At 48.0% G+C, this 17,499-nt stretch overlaps 1 protein-coding gene across 1 annotated transcript in view; it reads right to left on the bottom strand.

Moving 5' to 3' along the window:
* Positions 1–3,950: 3,950 nt before the first annotated feature.
* Positions 3,951–17,499, bottom strand: part of LOC135918845 (uncharacterized) — a 53,904-nt gene continuing 40,355 nt past the window's right edge. The window contains exons 20-24 of the mRNA XM_070533987.1: positions 13,352–13,466; positions 11,532–11,604; positions 7,433–7,495; positions 7,177–7,252; positions 3,951–4,187 (exon numbers count right to left, since the gene is read on the bottom strand). Of these exons, the coding sequence (XP_070390088.1) occupies positions 4,035–4,187; positions 7,177–7,252; positions 7,433–7,495; positions 11,532–11,604; positions 13,352–13,466 (480 nt within the window). The 3' untranslated portion in view covers positions 3,951–4,034. The remainder of the gene's footprint in view (positions 4,188–7,176; positions 7,253–7,432; positions 7,496–11,531; positions 11,605–13,351; positions 13,467–17,499) is intronic.

Here is a 17,499-nt window from a genome sequence, read left to right as displayed (position 1 = left end):
AACAACAGTCTACGAGTCGATCGAGGATATGCGCCGCCACAATAACGTCGCAGATGCCGAAGAGTACATTACAATTCTACGTGCCGGCATTTCCCGCCCGACTCTGATGTTGAAAAGGAATTGTGATCAGGTTCACTTCAATTTCTTCAACCCGTGGATAGCGTCTGTACTGAACTCTAATATGGACCTACAGATCGTCCTAGATGTGTACGCGTGTGCGGCATACGTGGTCGAATATGTGAACAAGGCAAACCGAGGCATGTCGAACCTGCACAAGGACCTCCGTGCAGTCGTGGACGAATCTCCACACTCGAGTGTAACCTACACCCAAGCCCTCCGACAACTCAGCGTGAAGATGCTGAAAGCAGTAGAGATGTCCGTGCAGGAGGCGGCCTGGCGTGCAGGAGGCGGCCTGGCCTCGGCATGTCGCACGCGAGTCGCGTCGTGGTCACAGCCAACACCTCGTGGCCGGAGGAACGAGTTCGCATCCGCAAGAGTCGGGAGCTGATGGATCGTGATGGGTTGGATGAGAGCAGCACAGACGTGTGGTGCAAGACGACCATACAGAAGTATGAGGACCGCCCGGAAGATCAAGCTGCGCTCACGTACGCCGAACACCTGACGTCGTTCAACGACAACGGCCGACCGAGAGCACACCCTGCGGTTCTTCGCTACCACGCCTATTCAGTGTCCGACGTGCTCAACTTTAAGCGCGAGCACGTGCTTCTCTTCCACCCATTTCAGCGCGAGGTGGATATCCTAGACAATAACAAGTTCGTCGAAATTTACGACAGCTGCGTGTCGGAAATCCTGGCTGTCAAAGCTCGCTTCAGCAGTCCTCACATTGATCTTGCAGAAATGGAAGAGCTTTGTAAGAACATAATCAACGAAGAAGTTGCTCAGCGAGACGCTTTCGACACACACGCAGAGGTGGGGCGCAGGATGACCGATCTACTCGTGGACGTAAATGACGACTCCGACATCCTCGGCGAGGTTGGCCAAGAAACGGCCGTGCAACAGGCTCAGCGCGAGAGTGCTCAAGCGGCTGCCGCGAGATGCCCAGCCGTCCAGATGCGCACGGACATCATGCCCACCGACGTCTACTTACATCGAATGAGGATGATGAATGCGGGCCAATTTGAGATCGTGCGCGAAGTCATTCATCGCCTGACCACGCCCGACTCGGAGCCCTTGCAAGTCTTCTTTACCGGAGCAGCCGGTTGTGGCAAGACGTTCGTGCTACGCACCATAATGGACGTTTACAACCGTTATTTCAGAAGTGGAAACCGGGATGTGAGCATCAACTCTTTCGTCGCCTGTGCGACCACCGGCAAAGCAGCCGTGGCAATCGGTGGAGTTACAGTGCATGCCGCCTTCAAACTCGTCGTATCTGGCAAGAATCCGGACAGGGGTCTCAGCTCGAGTGACGCTAATTCATTCCGCTGCACCTTCAAAGACGTCAAGTGTGTCATAATCGACGAAATAAGTATGATGTCGGCGGACACGCTTGTGCTGATTGATCGCAGACTTCGCACAATCTCCCTTAAGTACACGGAACCCTTTGGCGGATTCGATGTCATCCTATGCGGCGACTTGAGGCAGCTTCCGCCGGTCAGAGCAGCTGAGGTGTATAGGAGGTCTAAATTGCACCAGAGTGTCTTTGATACGGAAAGTATGCCGTGGCATAACCTCTCCTACTTCCAACTCAAAGATGTCGTGCGCCAGAGCGACGAGAGGTTTGCCACCATACTGACCAAGATCGGGGACGGGATAGGGCTAACTGTGGACGAGGTGTCTCTCTTGGAAAGCCGCTTTGTGACCACCGAAGAAGCCGCCAACAAGTGCCCATCCGGAGTGCGCCTCTTCTACACAAACAAAGATGCTGACGCCTTTAACATCGCGACCGCCGAGGCGTGTACCGAATACGCGATACACTGCCCGGCTACAGACATCATTTGTGGGCACAGGTCCGACGAGGAGTACACGCACGCCAAGGTCAGAGTCGCCACCATGTCCAAAGTTCAGATGGCCAACTTGGCCCCTAACATCCTGCTATGCCTTGAGAAGCCCTACATGGTCATACGGAACATCGACGTATCGGACAGCCTTGTCAATGGTAGTGTGGGGATCCTCAGGCTTGTGCAAAGGGACACAGACGACAATCCCCTGCGCTTATGGATAGAGTTTCCCACTGGTGTGGGCGCAGCTGCCCTGCTGAAGGGACGACGCTACCGAGCCAACGATCCTGACATTTGCAGTAATTGGGTTCCCATCGAGCTCATCACCATCGGGTGCCACTTGAAAGGACATGATCTGGGCCACATAACCGTCAGGCGCAAGCAATTCCCCGTGGTCCAGGCGAGCGCAATAACCATTCACAAATCTCAGGGTGGCACCTACGAGGAGGCTGTGGTAGATTACTCAAAGTCGCACAATCAGAAGCTCGTGTACGTCGCTCTCAGCAGGGTTACTACCATCGACGGGTTGTACCTGACGAACAAGGACAACGACCATCGCTTCCACCATTTCAAGGAAAACCCGGATCGCGCTCTTGCCGACGAGTTCAGGAGACTCGGCAACCATCGTCTCCAGACCATCACTGCCGAGTGCAACAAGATGCTGGCAGAGTACTTTGTCACCGTGGGCTGTGTCAACGTGCGCTCCCTGGGTGCACACTCTCTGGACGTCGCCAAGGATTTTGTTCTCGCAAACACTACCGTACTGTGTTTCACCGAGACCTGGATGGACCGGAAGCCTCCCTACGACATCGATGGGTATCGCTGCAACAGTGCGGCGAAGCGCTCCGACAACCGCGCTGCCGGTGTGGCCATTTATGTCAAACGAGAGGTGCAGGCGGAGGACGTTTTCCTGGTCCAACGGGTCTACGAGTACGGTGCTGTGCGACTTGGCAGTGTGGTAATTGCGTGTATATACATCGCGCCCGGAACCGGTGAGACGGCAGCGGCAGACCTTATCGTGAGAGAGCTGCAGCCCTGGATTGGGAAGGAGACGTTGTTGGTTGTCGGAGACTTCAATCAGAACGTTCGGATATCTAGAACATTTCCGGACATGCTACACGTGCGGGCTGGTTTGCAGATGGCTACTCCTATGAACGCAATTTCGACCAACCGCAATTCGTGTCTAGATCTCGCGTTCCATAACCAGGGCACGGTTAAAGAGGTCAAGTACTGCAGTTGCCATTTCACAGACCATAAGGCGATGCTTCTTGCGGTCGGCCGCAAAAAGCCAACAGAAGATCAACAAGTCGAAGGGGAGCGAGAACAAGCAATAGAACGCAGACCAGATGAGGCACCAATTGAATTCAGAGGGGGTGCCAATGCAGATGATGCTGATACGGGTGCTGTTGACACTACCGCAATCATAGCGTGATGACAGTGCTCTTGAAGACAACGAACGACATTCATCCAGGTGTGTTATGCCAGAAGAACGATTTGAAGGAGTCCACAATGACTTACACTACGATGAGTGAAAATGCCAGTTTGGTGTGTGTGTATGTGTGTGCTGACTGACCGACATACTCAGTGCGTGTGAACGCTAAAGGAACACGGGAACAAGAAACGTTGTAGTGTGCACAACACAGTGCGATAATGTAGATTGTGAGAAGCACTGGTTTGAACTAATAATTAGGAAAAAGTTGTACAGTGCACTTGGAAGTGTTGTGTATGAAAACTATGTCTTTGTGTGACTCAAGAGCATGCCGAGCGAATGAGTGGGCGGTGCGAACGAGGTGCAATAACGCTATCGCGTTCCACTCTTGAAGGCGAAGCTTAAGCGTCCTCCAATTTTTTTTTCCTCAATTCCTCAACTTCCACATTCGTGCTATGGTTGCTCTTACAGCCGCTATAGGTGTGTCACAAACGAATAAATCAATAAAGCGTTTATTGCCGTATTTGTCTTTTATCTGTATGTTTTGTTAGCAGAAGGCCGGCTCTGTGTCGTTGCGGCGGGACGATTTCGCAACAATAGCCGTCCAGGCGTGGGCAACAGGTCCGCGCGCTATATATTATTCGTGACTAGTCTACGACGAGGCCCATGGAGCTGGCGAATGCGTCGAACAGCCGCTGCACATACTTGACGCCCTCGACGACCAGGGGGCCCGCAGCGATGAGCGACACGCCCAACCACATGCTCACATGACCGGAAAGGTACAGCAGGAAGTCAGCCATCTGCATGATGCGAATAGAAAGAAAGGAATGAGGGTGTGAAGAAATCAAATTTATTATTCTGAGATTCCTTTTCTTCAATTTAGGAAGAAGCCCTTAATTGGCGGGAGAAAAATGAAAGACCAGTTGAAGCAAATCCGAGGAGCAAACCAAAATTAAGTTCTGCGATTTTACGCGCGAAAACAGCAACCTGATAATGAAGGACGCCATAGTGGGGCACTCAGGATTCACTTTGACTATATGGGGATCTCTTTACCGTAAACTGAATGCACGATACACGGGCGTTCTTGCAGTTGGTCCGCCTCGAAATGCGACCGCCGCGAGAGGGATTTGCCCCGCTACCTAGGGCTTACCAGCGCAACGCCATAGGCGCTAAGCCACCACGGCAGGAAGATAGCTTACAAGCATAACATTAGATTTAGTTAAACCAGTAGACAAGGCAAGCATGAATGCGAACTCCAGGATGTATCCATTTATATACACTGATACAAATCAGTTAAGCCGACCGACGGCTAGAACTACAGTGCTTTCGAACGGTGCCAGGCAACAAACAACATAGGGTGCAGGTGGTGACTTGCCAATTAATTATCTTTTATCAAAAGATTCCAGCAGAACCCATCTCACGGTGCCTGCGATCAGGTGATGCGATTTACCTTCAAGCAATATAGCGAAACATCATATTGCTGAAGACATTTATTTAGAATCAGTATAGTGGTCATTCTGACACTTTTGTTGCTTCGGGTATTGTGCAGACATTGTTCTTTGGTATCGGTCCACGTTGCTATGGCACCCGCTTGCTAAAGTCGTCTTGAGCATGACGACATAACGTCGGCTATATGACGACGACGGAGCGAGGGGAAAAGGAATGACGTCGATGGATTGACGAAGGCGGTATGCCGACGACGTCGTGAGGACAATGGGATGACAAGTGTGGTGACAATGGCTGACGACGGCACGACGGGAGTCGCATGAGGAACTTACCAATACGACGATGGAATGACCACGACTTCGTCACAAAGGTGGTGTGACAACGAGTGCATGAATATTTGCATGAATGCATGAACGACAGCGACATGACGAGATTCGTATCACAAAGCTGGTGTGAAGACGGTGGAACGGTTACGATGGCATCACGACCGCGCTATGACAACGAATGCATAACAACTCTAATACAACGATGGCGTGACGAAGACCGCATGACGACAGTCGGATGATGAAGCTGTAATGACTGCGATCAACGACCATGACAGCAGCACAACCACGTGCACATACCTAGTGGCCCACACTATTACAAAGCATAGATGACTGGAGCGGCGTGAAGAACATCCCAGAGGCAGCTGAGAATCCTGGCGACATACATATGCTTCGCTGTAACGTTGCCCTAACTGAAATCATATTTTATTTATTAGACCATGGGAGCTTATTTCCTTGTGCGAAAACATGAAATTCTCACCATTTTTTCCGGTGCTCTGTGCTATGTGGTATAACCGAGTTTCGAAACCGAACGATATCAGCGCTAATCACACATTCTGTCATGTGCACATTTTTTTTCCGTAAACGTAAACTATAGACAAATTGACGCAGACTTTCAAAAGCACACACGAAAGAGAGCTGGAAACAAGCATGATGTTTGTAACTATGGCGCTACTTGTGAGGTGCCATGATTGACCAGGAGTTAGGCGCAATTTCTACGATGTGGCATTCCTTGTCGACTCCCATGAACTACACGGAGCGTTTTTGTCAATGCTCCCTAGAACCAACAACACTATTCCCCGCATTAACGAAGGCACCTATGGTAGCGCCAAATTGCCACCATCGTGGTAAATACTTCCACCCAACAGAACTCGCTGTTATTTATGCAAACAACAGTGTTCCTTCTTCGCTACAGGAAATTTCATTTGAAGGCTGGCATTAACCACAGTTGAGTGAATACAGTGCTACTGATACCTCATTTAACTGTTTTACTGCGCTGTACGCCTTCAAGCCACAAGACCACGAGCAGGCTCGCACGACATCAATAACAATAAAGAAGCACTCTTTCAACCAACGGACAGAAAAAAAAAACTAATTGCTTCATGTGTTAGCTAACAGCTGAAACACGTCACGCATATCCACCAGCAGCATGCAAAGGCGGACATTAGCTATGCCAATAATTTGGCCCCAGTTCAAATCTACAACAGGCCCGCGAAACTTCAAGTCTTTCTTTTCAAATGAAGCGAGTAGCTTAAAGAAATGTAGCATCTGTTTCCTCACTTCTGGGTGACCAGCCACGACTTTCCCCTCGAAAAGAAAAAATGGAGCAATGAAACTAAGAGAGCAGGGCTACTGTAGCTAGCGACAAGAATGTGTGTTAACGATGTTAAAGGTCGTCGTAGGTTGACTGTAAATATACGGTACTCGGAATCCTCAGTTTCCAACATCTATAAGAAGACAAAGGGCATGTTTACTTCTCAACAGATGAAACACCAACAGGAACGATACCGACGGCACGGGCGGTGGGGTTACTGTTTGTGTGTTCCGCCATTTTAGCTGAAAACGTGTCCTTTATTAAATACCAACAAGACCAAGTTGCTTAGGTAGATTATCATGTTATCATTATTATAATCGCTAAACGCGGCTTAAGTATGCTACAGGACGAAGGCCTTTTTCAAAGAGAGATTCAATTACATCTGTTAGCTGGGACCATCATATTCCTGAAAGTTTCTTTATATTATACGGAGTGCTATCTACCCCCTTTTGTTCTTTCTTGTACATTGCTTTCCATCTCCGAACGCTACGCCTTTCGTTTACCGTTATACCCCTTGTTGTGAAATCGTTAGCTTCCACTCAGGTTACTTTGTCGTGCTCCAAGTTTTTGCTGTGAGTTCGTACTAGAAAATATAAGATAATGCTACAAAAAAAAAGAAAGAAAAGAAAGAAAGCACAACTGAACAATAGCTTCACTGACGTGCATGCTAAACATGAACACGCAGGGTGGTACATCTGTACAGACCGTCATTCTTGGCAGGTTGCTCACAATCTTGCGTTTCGTGGAGCCGAGAACGACCGTGAGGTCTGCCTCGAGGTTTCTGCACCAGAAGAAAAGCCGAATCAATCGCAGCAAACCACTCAGCAATGGGGATAGTCAATGTAGACTTCTGTTTATTTGTGCGCTGAGCGCTAACGTAAAGCTCAAACCGACTCACGTGTAGTGCCGAGATGCACAAAAAATGAACAATGGGAAAGCACGCATGCTCAGAAACACTTACTCGTATCTTACGTAATCCGTGATGAATCCGGTTTGGAACATCAGACCTCTATAACGAGTGTCTCTGCAAAAACAAAAAAGACAAAGAAAGAAAAAGAAAAGAAAGAAAGAACAATTGTATATCGTTAAATTTAATACAAATGCGAATTGGAATGCGCGAAACCGACCAGAAGAAAAGAATTGCCATCCTCGACTCTAGGGCAACTTTCTGTGGCTACAAAGAAAACAAACGGAAGCGAAGAGGTAGCTCGATGGTGCTCCTGAATAAAGTCTCGACAATTAATTCGCGCTTCTTCAAGCTGGGGAACAGAAAACATATGTATCGTTTTTTACTACTGCATTTAAATTGCAGTAAAAAAAAGGAGCACCGACAACAGCTTCATCGCCACAGCTATAAAGATTGACGCTCAAGCTTGCCGATAGCACGCTTTCTCTAATAGCCTCAGCGTCAGTCCTCTTTTGTGGGCAGTAAGAAAAAAGCACCACTCATTGTCAAGTGTGAATGTTAGCTTGTTCATTAGCCAAAGCGGTGCTTGGGCAAATGGGAAAGCACCGCAAACGACAAGTGGTTCGTTGCTTGCCATGGCGGGTTCTACGTACGCCCCAAGAGGCCGAAACAAAAAGCTGAATCTTGTTTGCCAAACTCTGCCGCGAAACTTAGCGCATCAATTCCCCTGGAGAAGCATCGACCCTTATAGCTTTTTCTTAATTGCCGCAGAAAGTTGTCCGCTAATATAGTTTAGTGTTTTAATGTGGTGTAGACAGGCTGACGTAAAACATACGCCTCAGTGTTACCACAAAGGCGTATCCGCGAGCGCGACACTGTGGGACGTACCACTGTATAAGATGTCACTAACAGCGCTGTTTTAATTGTCGACGACTAAATCCCATCTACGTGGTTTCCGGTGTACAGTTCTAACATAGTCTGGCATGCCTGCGCCGCCCTAAATCTCGAATTTCTAAGAGCACACGAGTTAGAAGTAGTTTTTGAGGCTCGATACAACGAGGCGTACGCGCATACTCGGGCACATTATTACCTAAATGTCTGGATAATTATGCCAGCAAGCCTCGCAGCATGTCGCGCAAAAGGTCACTGACGCTCGGCGTAGCACCGGGGAGAATGATGGGCCCTTAAGAGGAGGCTTAAGCTACAGCTTAAACGCGTATGCCTGACGTAAGCCTGAAACACTGGCACGCTTTTCATTAGGCGCGCTCTCAAACGCGTGGCGGGCCGCTCGTTATATGCACAAGCACTCGCTGTGCGTTCACTTGCAGCACGCGCCCTTGTGCCCCGTCTATTTCCCTGGAGCATAGGTGAATTCCTAACTCAAGCTTGGGGACTTTAATCCTAACTCACGCCACCCATCTTACTAGTTATTGTCTTAGTCTAGGCTGAACATGACGCCAGCGCCTGCGCCAACTCCGGGCGCCCCTCTTTACTAACTTAGGCTGAATGTAATGTCAGTGTTTGCGCCAACTAATTACCGCGCACCTTTGTGCCTAATAGCTCTTTTTCTCTTTGTGACCTTTTGCTACTCTCACCTCCAAAAACGACGCAGAACAAATCCCGACAACTCCTCTGGGACTCCCAGCAACTCCTCTGGGAGTTGTTTAAGTATGCGTGAGCACTGTGCCTCTTGCTCATCTCCATGCAGCCCGGTGTCATTACCAATGTTGTGAAACTGGATTCAACCAGTATAAACCCTTATCAGCCGTTATCGGTCGTTATCAACATTATCGAACTACACGCAACCCTTATCAACCGATAGCGCCTGTTATCAACCCTCTCTGACTCGATCCGAGCCTTATCAACACTTATCGGTCGGTGTCAACCTAATCGCAATCGATCTGATTTTTACCAACCCCCATTATTATTTTTATCATTATCAACCTCATCGGACATGATCCTACCTATATCAACTGTAATCGGTTCTCATCAATCTTATCGAACTTGATCTGACCCTTATCAACCCTAATCGGTGCTTATTAACCTTATCAGAATTGATCCGAACACTATTAGTCCTTATCGCTCTTTAGCGCCTTGTTCATCCTCGTCGAACAATTATCAATCGTTATGAAACAAATATAACCCTTCATCACTCCTTATAATCCTTATCAACTGATTCACGGCGTATGTGTCTGTGTTGCGCGATGTGAAGCGCCCGAACCCTCAGAGATCGGCGGCATTTCGGTAGGTGAAGTAACGCCCCAATGGGAGGCGCATCCAACGAACGCCAAAAGGCATCGGTGATGTGGCGTGTTTGGCATTAAATTTTCGCAAAACCAGATTTTTTTTTTTGAAGTCTGCAACACTGCAAGTCAGCTCTACATGTGACCTCAAAGATAGCTTTTACTACACCAGCACGACATGTTTAAACAAGCCTTTCTAGAAATTGTTCTCCTGTGACATTCGTTTTGTACGGCCGGTACAAAACATTCATATGGTTCAAATATATTTACCTACAGCAAGCGTGGGTGTTTAGCCCACTGGGTCAGAAGTTCTAGTTTCGAGCGTGGGGTCGTAAGTTCGGAACTCATCACCGCCAAAGATTTTTTTCTTTCGAATGTTGTTTTGTTTTATACATTCATTTCTGTATAGTGATTCGCCTCATGTGACAGACGGGCGGACGGGCTTCCTCGTTTGGTAGGCTTAGAAATGTTACGCATTAAAGAAATAGCTATGGTTACAATATATAGGGTAAGGAAATTAGTGCCTGTTTTGTGAACCGCAACGACTACTGCAGAAAATAAACAAACGGAGCGCAGCCCTCACCGAGTCAGGGCCTGCGAGGCAGTAGTAACTTAGATAGTTATGTAATACGTGCAATAAAAAATTATTACTTTGTAGACGAGTAGCCGCACTAAGAACAGCAGCCCCCAAAGTCCTGCAACAGTTAAACTATGTAATATATGTACGAAGGAAGCGTGCATCCTATGCACTGTAATTGCCCAAGATTGCAAAAATGCAGTCCACAAGCTCCACAATCGCAGAAGTAGTGAAATGAACACAACTGAAAATACGCATGCTACACTACAGAGATTCACACATGCACAACGCATAAACGACAAAGAGGTAGTATCAATTAAGTGTCGAGTGGAATGTATTTAGGAAACTGCTACAAACGTAACTTCGCCTGCGCGCCTATCATAAGCAACTTCCGTTGTTGCTCAAGCTATTCGCTTATGTTTACCTAAACATTTGTGAGGTAATAGCTTTGATTGTTAAAACAGTGAATTATTCTGACTAGGCACTTTTCTCGCAACACACGTCCTTTAGTTTTACAGCGAAGCTGTCAGCCTATCGTTGGTCGGGATTTCTTGCGGCGTCGTTCTCACGGAAGAAAGAACCTTCAGCAACTGAAGCTAAAAGTCACGCATACAACATACGGATACACATACACCACAGCACTATTTTCATCAAACAAGAAACACAAAACAAGCGCCCAAATCACATATTTGATGATAAGGCGCTCCAGCTAACAACGCGACGCAGGTAGCGCTGCCCGCATAAGTTTCCTGGTAGAGGTTATTGTTGCACAAGCTGCCGCGGTGACGGCAGCTCCCGACGTAGGGAGTGACGTCACTAGCCTTTCATAATATAAAAGAGCCAGCCCAGCAACTGATTTCATTGTTGCTGCAGCACCGCTATGGGTAGTTAATACATGGTTAGGACTCCTGATGAGCAGCGCGAATGCGAGGAGCGGCAAAGGGAATACGGCAATATGACCAGAGCCGCGGAATTACACCACAGGGGAAGTCCGCGCGTCCACATTCTGCCGTGTCTGAATAATGCGTCGGAGGAGGAATTGAGCCATAAACCATTGCATACCCCCCTCAGCAGTTGTAGCGGTGGTTTTGAACAGCCTTCGATGGACATCCAGTTTCGAAGGGCCGGGAGGCGAGTCCATTTTATAAATCCATTGCGAAAGACTTAATGGTGCGATATGACATTTGTGCTGCGTATTTCGAGACTGAAACTGCCTTAAGACACATCCGATGCTTTCACATCAGTATCGCGGTCCGCTTTCGTTGTGACAGAAATGGGAGCGTCGAAGCGAGATTAACCATTGAGCAAAATGAGCTTGGACGCTCTTCCGTACTTGCATCCTCGGGTGCAGATGTTTTGGCAGGACATGAACCACTTCTGACGGATCAGTTCGTCGATGCAACGCACTGCGCAAAGAGAACACACAAGGAAAGCAAAAGTTACTTCACGGAAGTTGTTCACAATTTAATGCATTCTAGTTGCATACATGATCTCGTGTTCCAGGACATCGTTTTGCGGTATCCCACAACAAACTACTAGGTCACAAAACGTGAGTTTGGGGTGTTCAAGAATTATATTGTATACACTTGTGCAAGTGCCCTACTTCCTTTTTTTTGTCGCTATTCAAAGAAGCGCTGCCCTAGCACAGGGGCGGGCCATTTAAGCCCAATTTTGCTGGCCGCGCGTAATCTACCTGGGGGGGGGGGGGAGGGTATTCTGTAAGAGTCCGCCTATTGGACACGTCCATTTCGTCTGCTTCTGAAGCACTGATTGGCTAGAGTGCCTGCCTCCTTATGACACGTGCTCCAGCCCAGCCAATCAGCATTTCAGCACTCTAGCCAATCAGCACTCTAGCAGCAGACGAAATGGACATGTCCACTAGATGGACGCTCACAGTATAACAACCACCCCCCCCCCCCCCGCCCTGATCCCGTTGGACAGAAAAAACAAACCCTATAGTTTTCGTAATGCATTTGTGTGTTCACGCATGCACGCCAAGCACCTGGTGTTCATCCAGACTACAGAGAAATTGACACGTGGTAACCGTTAGTAATGATCATCGCTACCGCAGTATATCGCAGCACAGGATCACGTGCGGCTCAACGAATACCAACTGAAGCTACAGCCATTTGCACAGGTCTGTTGCCCTTGAAAGCCGTAACAATGCCTTCGCCGGCCTGTGCTACGATGGCTTATGAGGTGAGCATTTCAAAATGACCTGCACTGATCTGTGCGATCTGATCTGTGCGATCTGATCTGTGCAATAGTCTTTACGTACACTGTTGCGAGTACAGTCACACGTAACGCCTTGAAGGGCCTTCTCGCGACTACAATCATCACGCGTAGTCTTGTCAGCCATTTCAATGCGAAAAGCAAGGCATTTAGGAAAAGCCACTCCTAACCATAGCCGGCAAATCAGGGTGGGCCTCGCGTCGGCAGAGTCCCGAAAAAAAAAAAGACAATTTCGACACTTTTAAGGTTGACTGCTCGGTTCATTAAGAATGAGAAGTAGTCGTTGTGAATTCTGGATAATTAAAACACCCCACTAGAGGGTCTCGAAATGCACGACGTAGTGGAGGTGTGATGCCGGATTCACATGGTATACTCCAGCTGTTCGTTCTTTCAGCTTTCCTGACTTTACAACCCCCCCCCCGCCCCCGCCATTGCGCTTGATTAGCTGTGCTGCTAGGCTCAAAGTCGCGCGTAAAATTCAGCGTTGGTCCCGGGTTTGATGCCCGAAACAGGACGAATTTTTCTTCAGCTACGAAGTTTCTTTACGAGATAGCCGTACACGTTTCCTATGTGCCTTCGTGCTACAGTTAGGTGGATGAAAATGTTTACCTCTCATGACCTCTATGATAGTGGCCCACACGTTCTTTCTTCCAGAAGTTACTCTGCTGAGGGAAAGTTCGTTCGTAGTGAACCGGTAAAGCCCTGTGTAAAAATACAGCGGCGTATATAAAGATAGGACAGAGCTTGACCCCTCCCGCTTCCAGCCACCTATCTATAATAAACAAATATCCAACATTCTTGCCGCGTAATGTAAGCAGTGAAGGCGTACTGCTTTATCGCTGCGTCGTGTTTGACGAAAGTGATCAAATAATGCAGAATATGAGAAAAAAGCACAGAAAAAAAATATAATTCTTCACTCACTATGTGGCACATATTCGCACACTGTTCCCTTCATGCGATGCTTGACGGCGTACATTTTGGAGAAGCAGCCACACGTCGCCATCCACCTTTGCGCCACGCAGAACTCGCTGCATTCCTGGTGGCAGAAAGGTGAAACAACCAACCAGCACACCAGTGCTCGTAAGTCAAAGCGCCACTAAAGAGAAACAACGAATTTAGGTTAACAAATTCTTCTTGAAGAACTCTACTTTCGCTTATTTCGCGGTAATAGGTTGATTATTACGAGAGAAAATGACGGCCAAGGTTTTAGTCTTCAGTTTTGCGCCGGAACCCTATATAGGGCTGGTACGTCAGTGTGACACCAGAGATTGTAATGTTTTTTTTTCGTATTTTGGCTGCTGTGGTTCAATGAAGTTACTGAAACTTTCAAAGTTCAGTCTATGACACTTTAAGAATACAATACAGTCTATTTTTCAAGATAAAGAAATAATTAGGCCCAAGCATACAGCGTCAAAACGTATGGCGTTATTGTATGCTGGTGCGGGAATGCCAAGGCAGCGGTGCCGCCTGTCTTTTGTTATTGTGTCTTTTACGGCTTACCAAGCATCTTCTCGTAGTAAGATTGGCTGTTTTTGCGTGTTTTCCAAAGGCGCCGCTTCGGAGACTTTCGGCAATGGAAGTGGAGTCAGCAAGGCGTTCCGACGAGACAGACGTCACAGCGTCAAGCGCTCCGAGGAAGCGCAACTACCTCATGAGCGACACAGGCAGCGAGGACACCCTGCTGTACTACTCTGGTTCAGGAGATGATGTGTCGGATGCCGGTGACAGTGACTACTTGATAGTTGTAAGGCTAAAAAGAAAAAAAAGGCGTATCTTCACTGATTCCTCGTCTTCGACAAGGACGACGGAGATGGCAGAGAACACTGACACGGTCCATCGCATCCTCTTCTTGCCAGAGAAGCCGACCGATGACCTGAATCGGCAAAACAGGCCAGCCATATCTGACACACTAGAGGCTATTGTTCCGCGTGAGACTTCCGGCTATTGGAGAAATGAACGGATATTTAGGCGGAAATACAGCACCTCCATGCAATCTGCCGGCGAGCAGAGTGACGATGCAGATAGACTAAATCAGTTTACGACCTGAGACAGGACAGATGCATTCAAAATAAAATTCAGCGTCGCATTGCTGTGGTACAATATCAACGCTCTAAATCTTTTTGCTAGTCTCCTGACTCACGTAAACCTCTGTCGGTTGTCTGGAGAACAGCCCGTCGATTTCGAACACCTCTTCAACAGCGCCGTTCATTTAAATCGCTACCCCTCCATCAAGGACGCCGAGAAGTCGACGTAGCCGAAGATTACTGCGCAAGGATTGCGGGTCCGGCGTTCGCCTATTCACCTTGCGCACCTATTCCTATTGACCCCCCTTGCTACCGAGATCCTCTTATGGACGCTGATTTCTGCATCGAAAAACTGGAGGCCCAACTTGCTGGGAGCAGACGATCTTCGTCACCATCACCCGATGGCGTCACATACTCTGCGCTTGCAAACCTTGGTAAAGAGGCCAGAGACGCACTTCTTGGCCTATATATCGCATCATGGTGTGACAGCTTGGTCCCTACGACGCGGAAATCCAGTCGTCTTGTTCCACTCCTCAAGCCTGGCAAATTTCCATTGGAATTGTCTTCTTGCCGTCCAATAGCACTGGCCAGCTGCGTCGCAAAATAATGGAGAGAATGATCTTTACACAATTGGAAAGACATGGGATTTTGCAACGTTTATCCAGAGGTAATGGCTGGCTTTCGACTCTGACGTCGATACATAGAATTATGGACTTTGTAGCGTATGTACGGCCCCCAAAAAACCTTAAACGAATCACTGCCGCTTTATTCCTTGTGTTAAAGGTGCCTACGACCTTATAGATCATCATTCAATTCTGGACGCCTTAGAAGCTGTATGTATTGGTGGACACGTCTTTCTCTGGATGCGGAGCTTTTTGAATGGAAGATCTCTCTTTATTTGGACTGAAGATGGACCAACGCCGTCTAGCTATACCAGTGGTGTACCACGAGGCGGAGTACTTAGGCCTATCCTATTAAATCTGGTGCTCGTTGGTCTCTCCGATTCGTTACCGCGAACCGTACAGCTCCCCAAACATGCAGACAGCATTTCCACGTGGCCTTCAGAAGTGACACGCGTACGAGCCCGCGTACGACTTCAAAAGGCTTCAACAGCCCTATCAACATATTTAAGAAGGCAAGGCCTGGAGCTTTCACCTTAGAAGTGCGCACTCTTTGTTTTTACTCGCAAAACGATGGTGGCGTATGCTTTGCGGATTAATGGCGAAAATGCACCTTACAGACGAATGCACCCGTTTCTTGGCGTCAACATTGATAGAGACTTGTCTCGGAGCCCTGAGGTCTCGTACTTGACAAATCGTTTGGCCGCCATTGTGGACCTTCTAGCGTTTCTCGGCGGGAAATCCTGGGGCGCTATATTACTATCAGTGTTGCAATTATAAAAAGCCCTATATTTAGGATTCCTGCGCTACAGCTTACCTGTACTAGGAAATACTTGCGCTAAAAATATCCGCAGACTTCAGAGTGTGCAAGCCCAAGCACCCGGAACTTGCCTTGGTCTCCCAAGAACTACGTCATCGGTTGCGACAGTGGCCATTGCCAGAGATCGTCCTGTCGCAGTCTACATTGCACAGATGTCCTGAAAGCACACATCCTACGCCTGACTCGGATTCCCTCACACCATTTTGCTTGCTTGTCAGTAATGAGGCCACATTCAACTTTTGCCAAAAGTATTGTAAGACAGCAGTTACACTTGGTAACAACATGCACGCCTGCTACACGATTATCAGCCCCATTGTGGTGTCTGCGCCGGCCTTAAGTACAATTGACAATTCCGGGCATCAAAAAGAAAGCTGGAGCGCCATTGTAAGCTTTGAAGCAAGCAACTTTGGAACACATTTACAACGTCCACAGATTCTGCCTACATGTCTACATAGATGATTCAGTAAAACTCAACAGCTCTGCCGCTACAGTCATTATCTGGGAAAAAGCTGCAGAAATAATGTTAAAGGCTTCATGTGTGACCACATCGACGGGTGCAGAACGTGCGGCCCTCCGGGCTGCACGGGATTTCATTAAACAGGAAGTAACGCAACATTGAAGAGTTTTTAGTGATTCCTAGGCAGCCCTTCAATGCATAGAGAACCCAAAGCGCCGCGGACACAATGAACAACTGGTCTTAGAAATCTAACGAATATATCATCGCAGTAATCACAAAGGACACGACAAAATATTTCAATGGCTTCCAGGACAGTGCAACATCAGCGGGAATGAACAAGCCGACCAAGCCACCCGATCTGCGCATGAAAGTCGTCAATGCCTCTTGATTCCGCTTTCGCAAACAGATAGCACTGCTGGGCTGTGATTGATGTCACGTGAATGTACTTTGCTTCTGTGGGACTCGGTATTTTTCACCGTGTGTCGTTTGTGTTCGTTGTCTCCGGTCATACAGATGGACCTACCGCCTGAACTGCTACAACGAGAACAGACCATGCTGTGCCATCTGTGGCTAGGCGTTGCATTTATCAGCCTTATGGTCTCCTTATTGTAGTGGCCAACAGCCCCACATGCGACAGATGCAGCTGTGGAGACGTTCGCACAGATTGCTGCGTCAGCCCGTGCTCCCGAGAGGTAAGTGATGTGCAGAGTGATGGACCAATCGGGCAATCGTCCACTATCAGAACTGAAAGCTCGAGGCCGGTTCTCACAAAGAACATCCGCGCAGAAGACCTTATAAGTGTAAGATTCTACGGGCCTTCACGATAGACTTTAAGAACGCCGCCGCCTACCGCTCTATAGTGTACGAAGTTTGTTCGCGCTTGTCGCTCTTGCTCTCTCTCTCCTGCTTCCTCTTTCTTTCTTTCTTTCCTTCTTTCTTTCTTTCTTTCTTTCTTTCTTTCTTTCTTTCTTTCTTTCTTTCTTTCTTTCTTTCTTTCTTTCTTTATCCCCTACTTCTTCACCCCGTGCAGGGGAGCCAAGAGGAACTACCTCTGGTTAACCTGCCTGCCTTGCTACACAACCCTCCTGTCTCTCTTTGTTATGATGCAAAGGTTTTTTACTAACACTTCTCGAATCCTTTTTCGATTT

Source organism: Dermacentor albipictus, chromosome 2, assembly GCF_038994185.2.
Source record: "Dermacentor albipictus isolate Rhodes 1998 colony chromosome 2, USDA_Dalb.pri_finalv2, whole genome shotgun sequence".
Taxonomy (NCBI): Eukaryota; Metazoa; Arthropoda; class Arachnida; order Ixodida; family Ixodidae; genus Dermacentor; species Dermacentor albipictus.
This window is presented reverse-complemented; position numbering and strand designations above follow the sequence as displayed.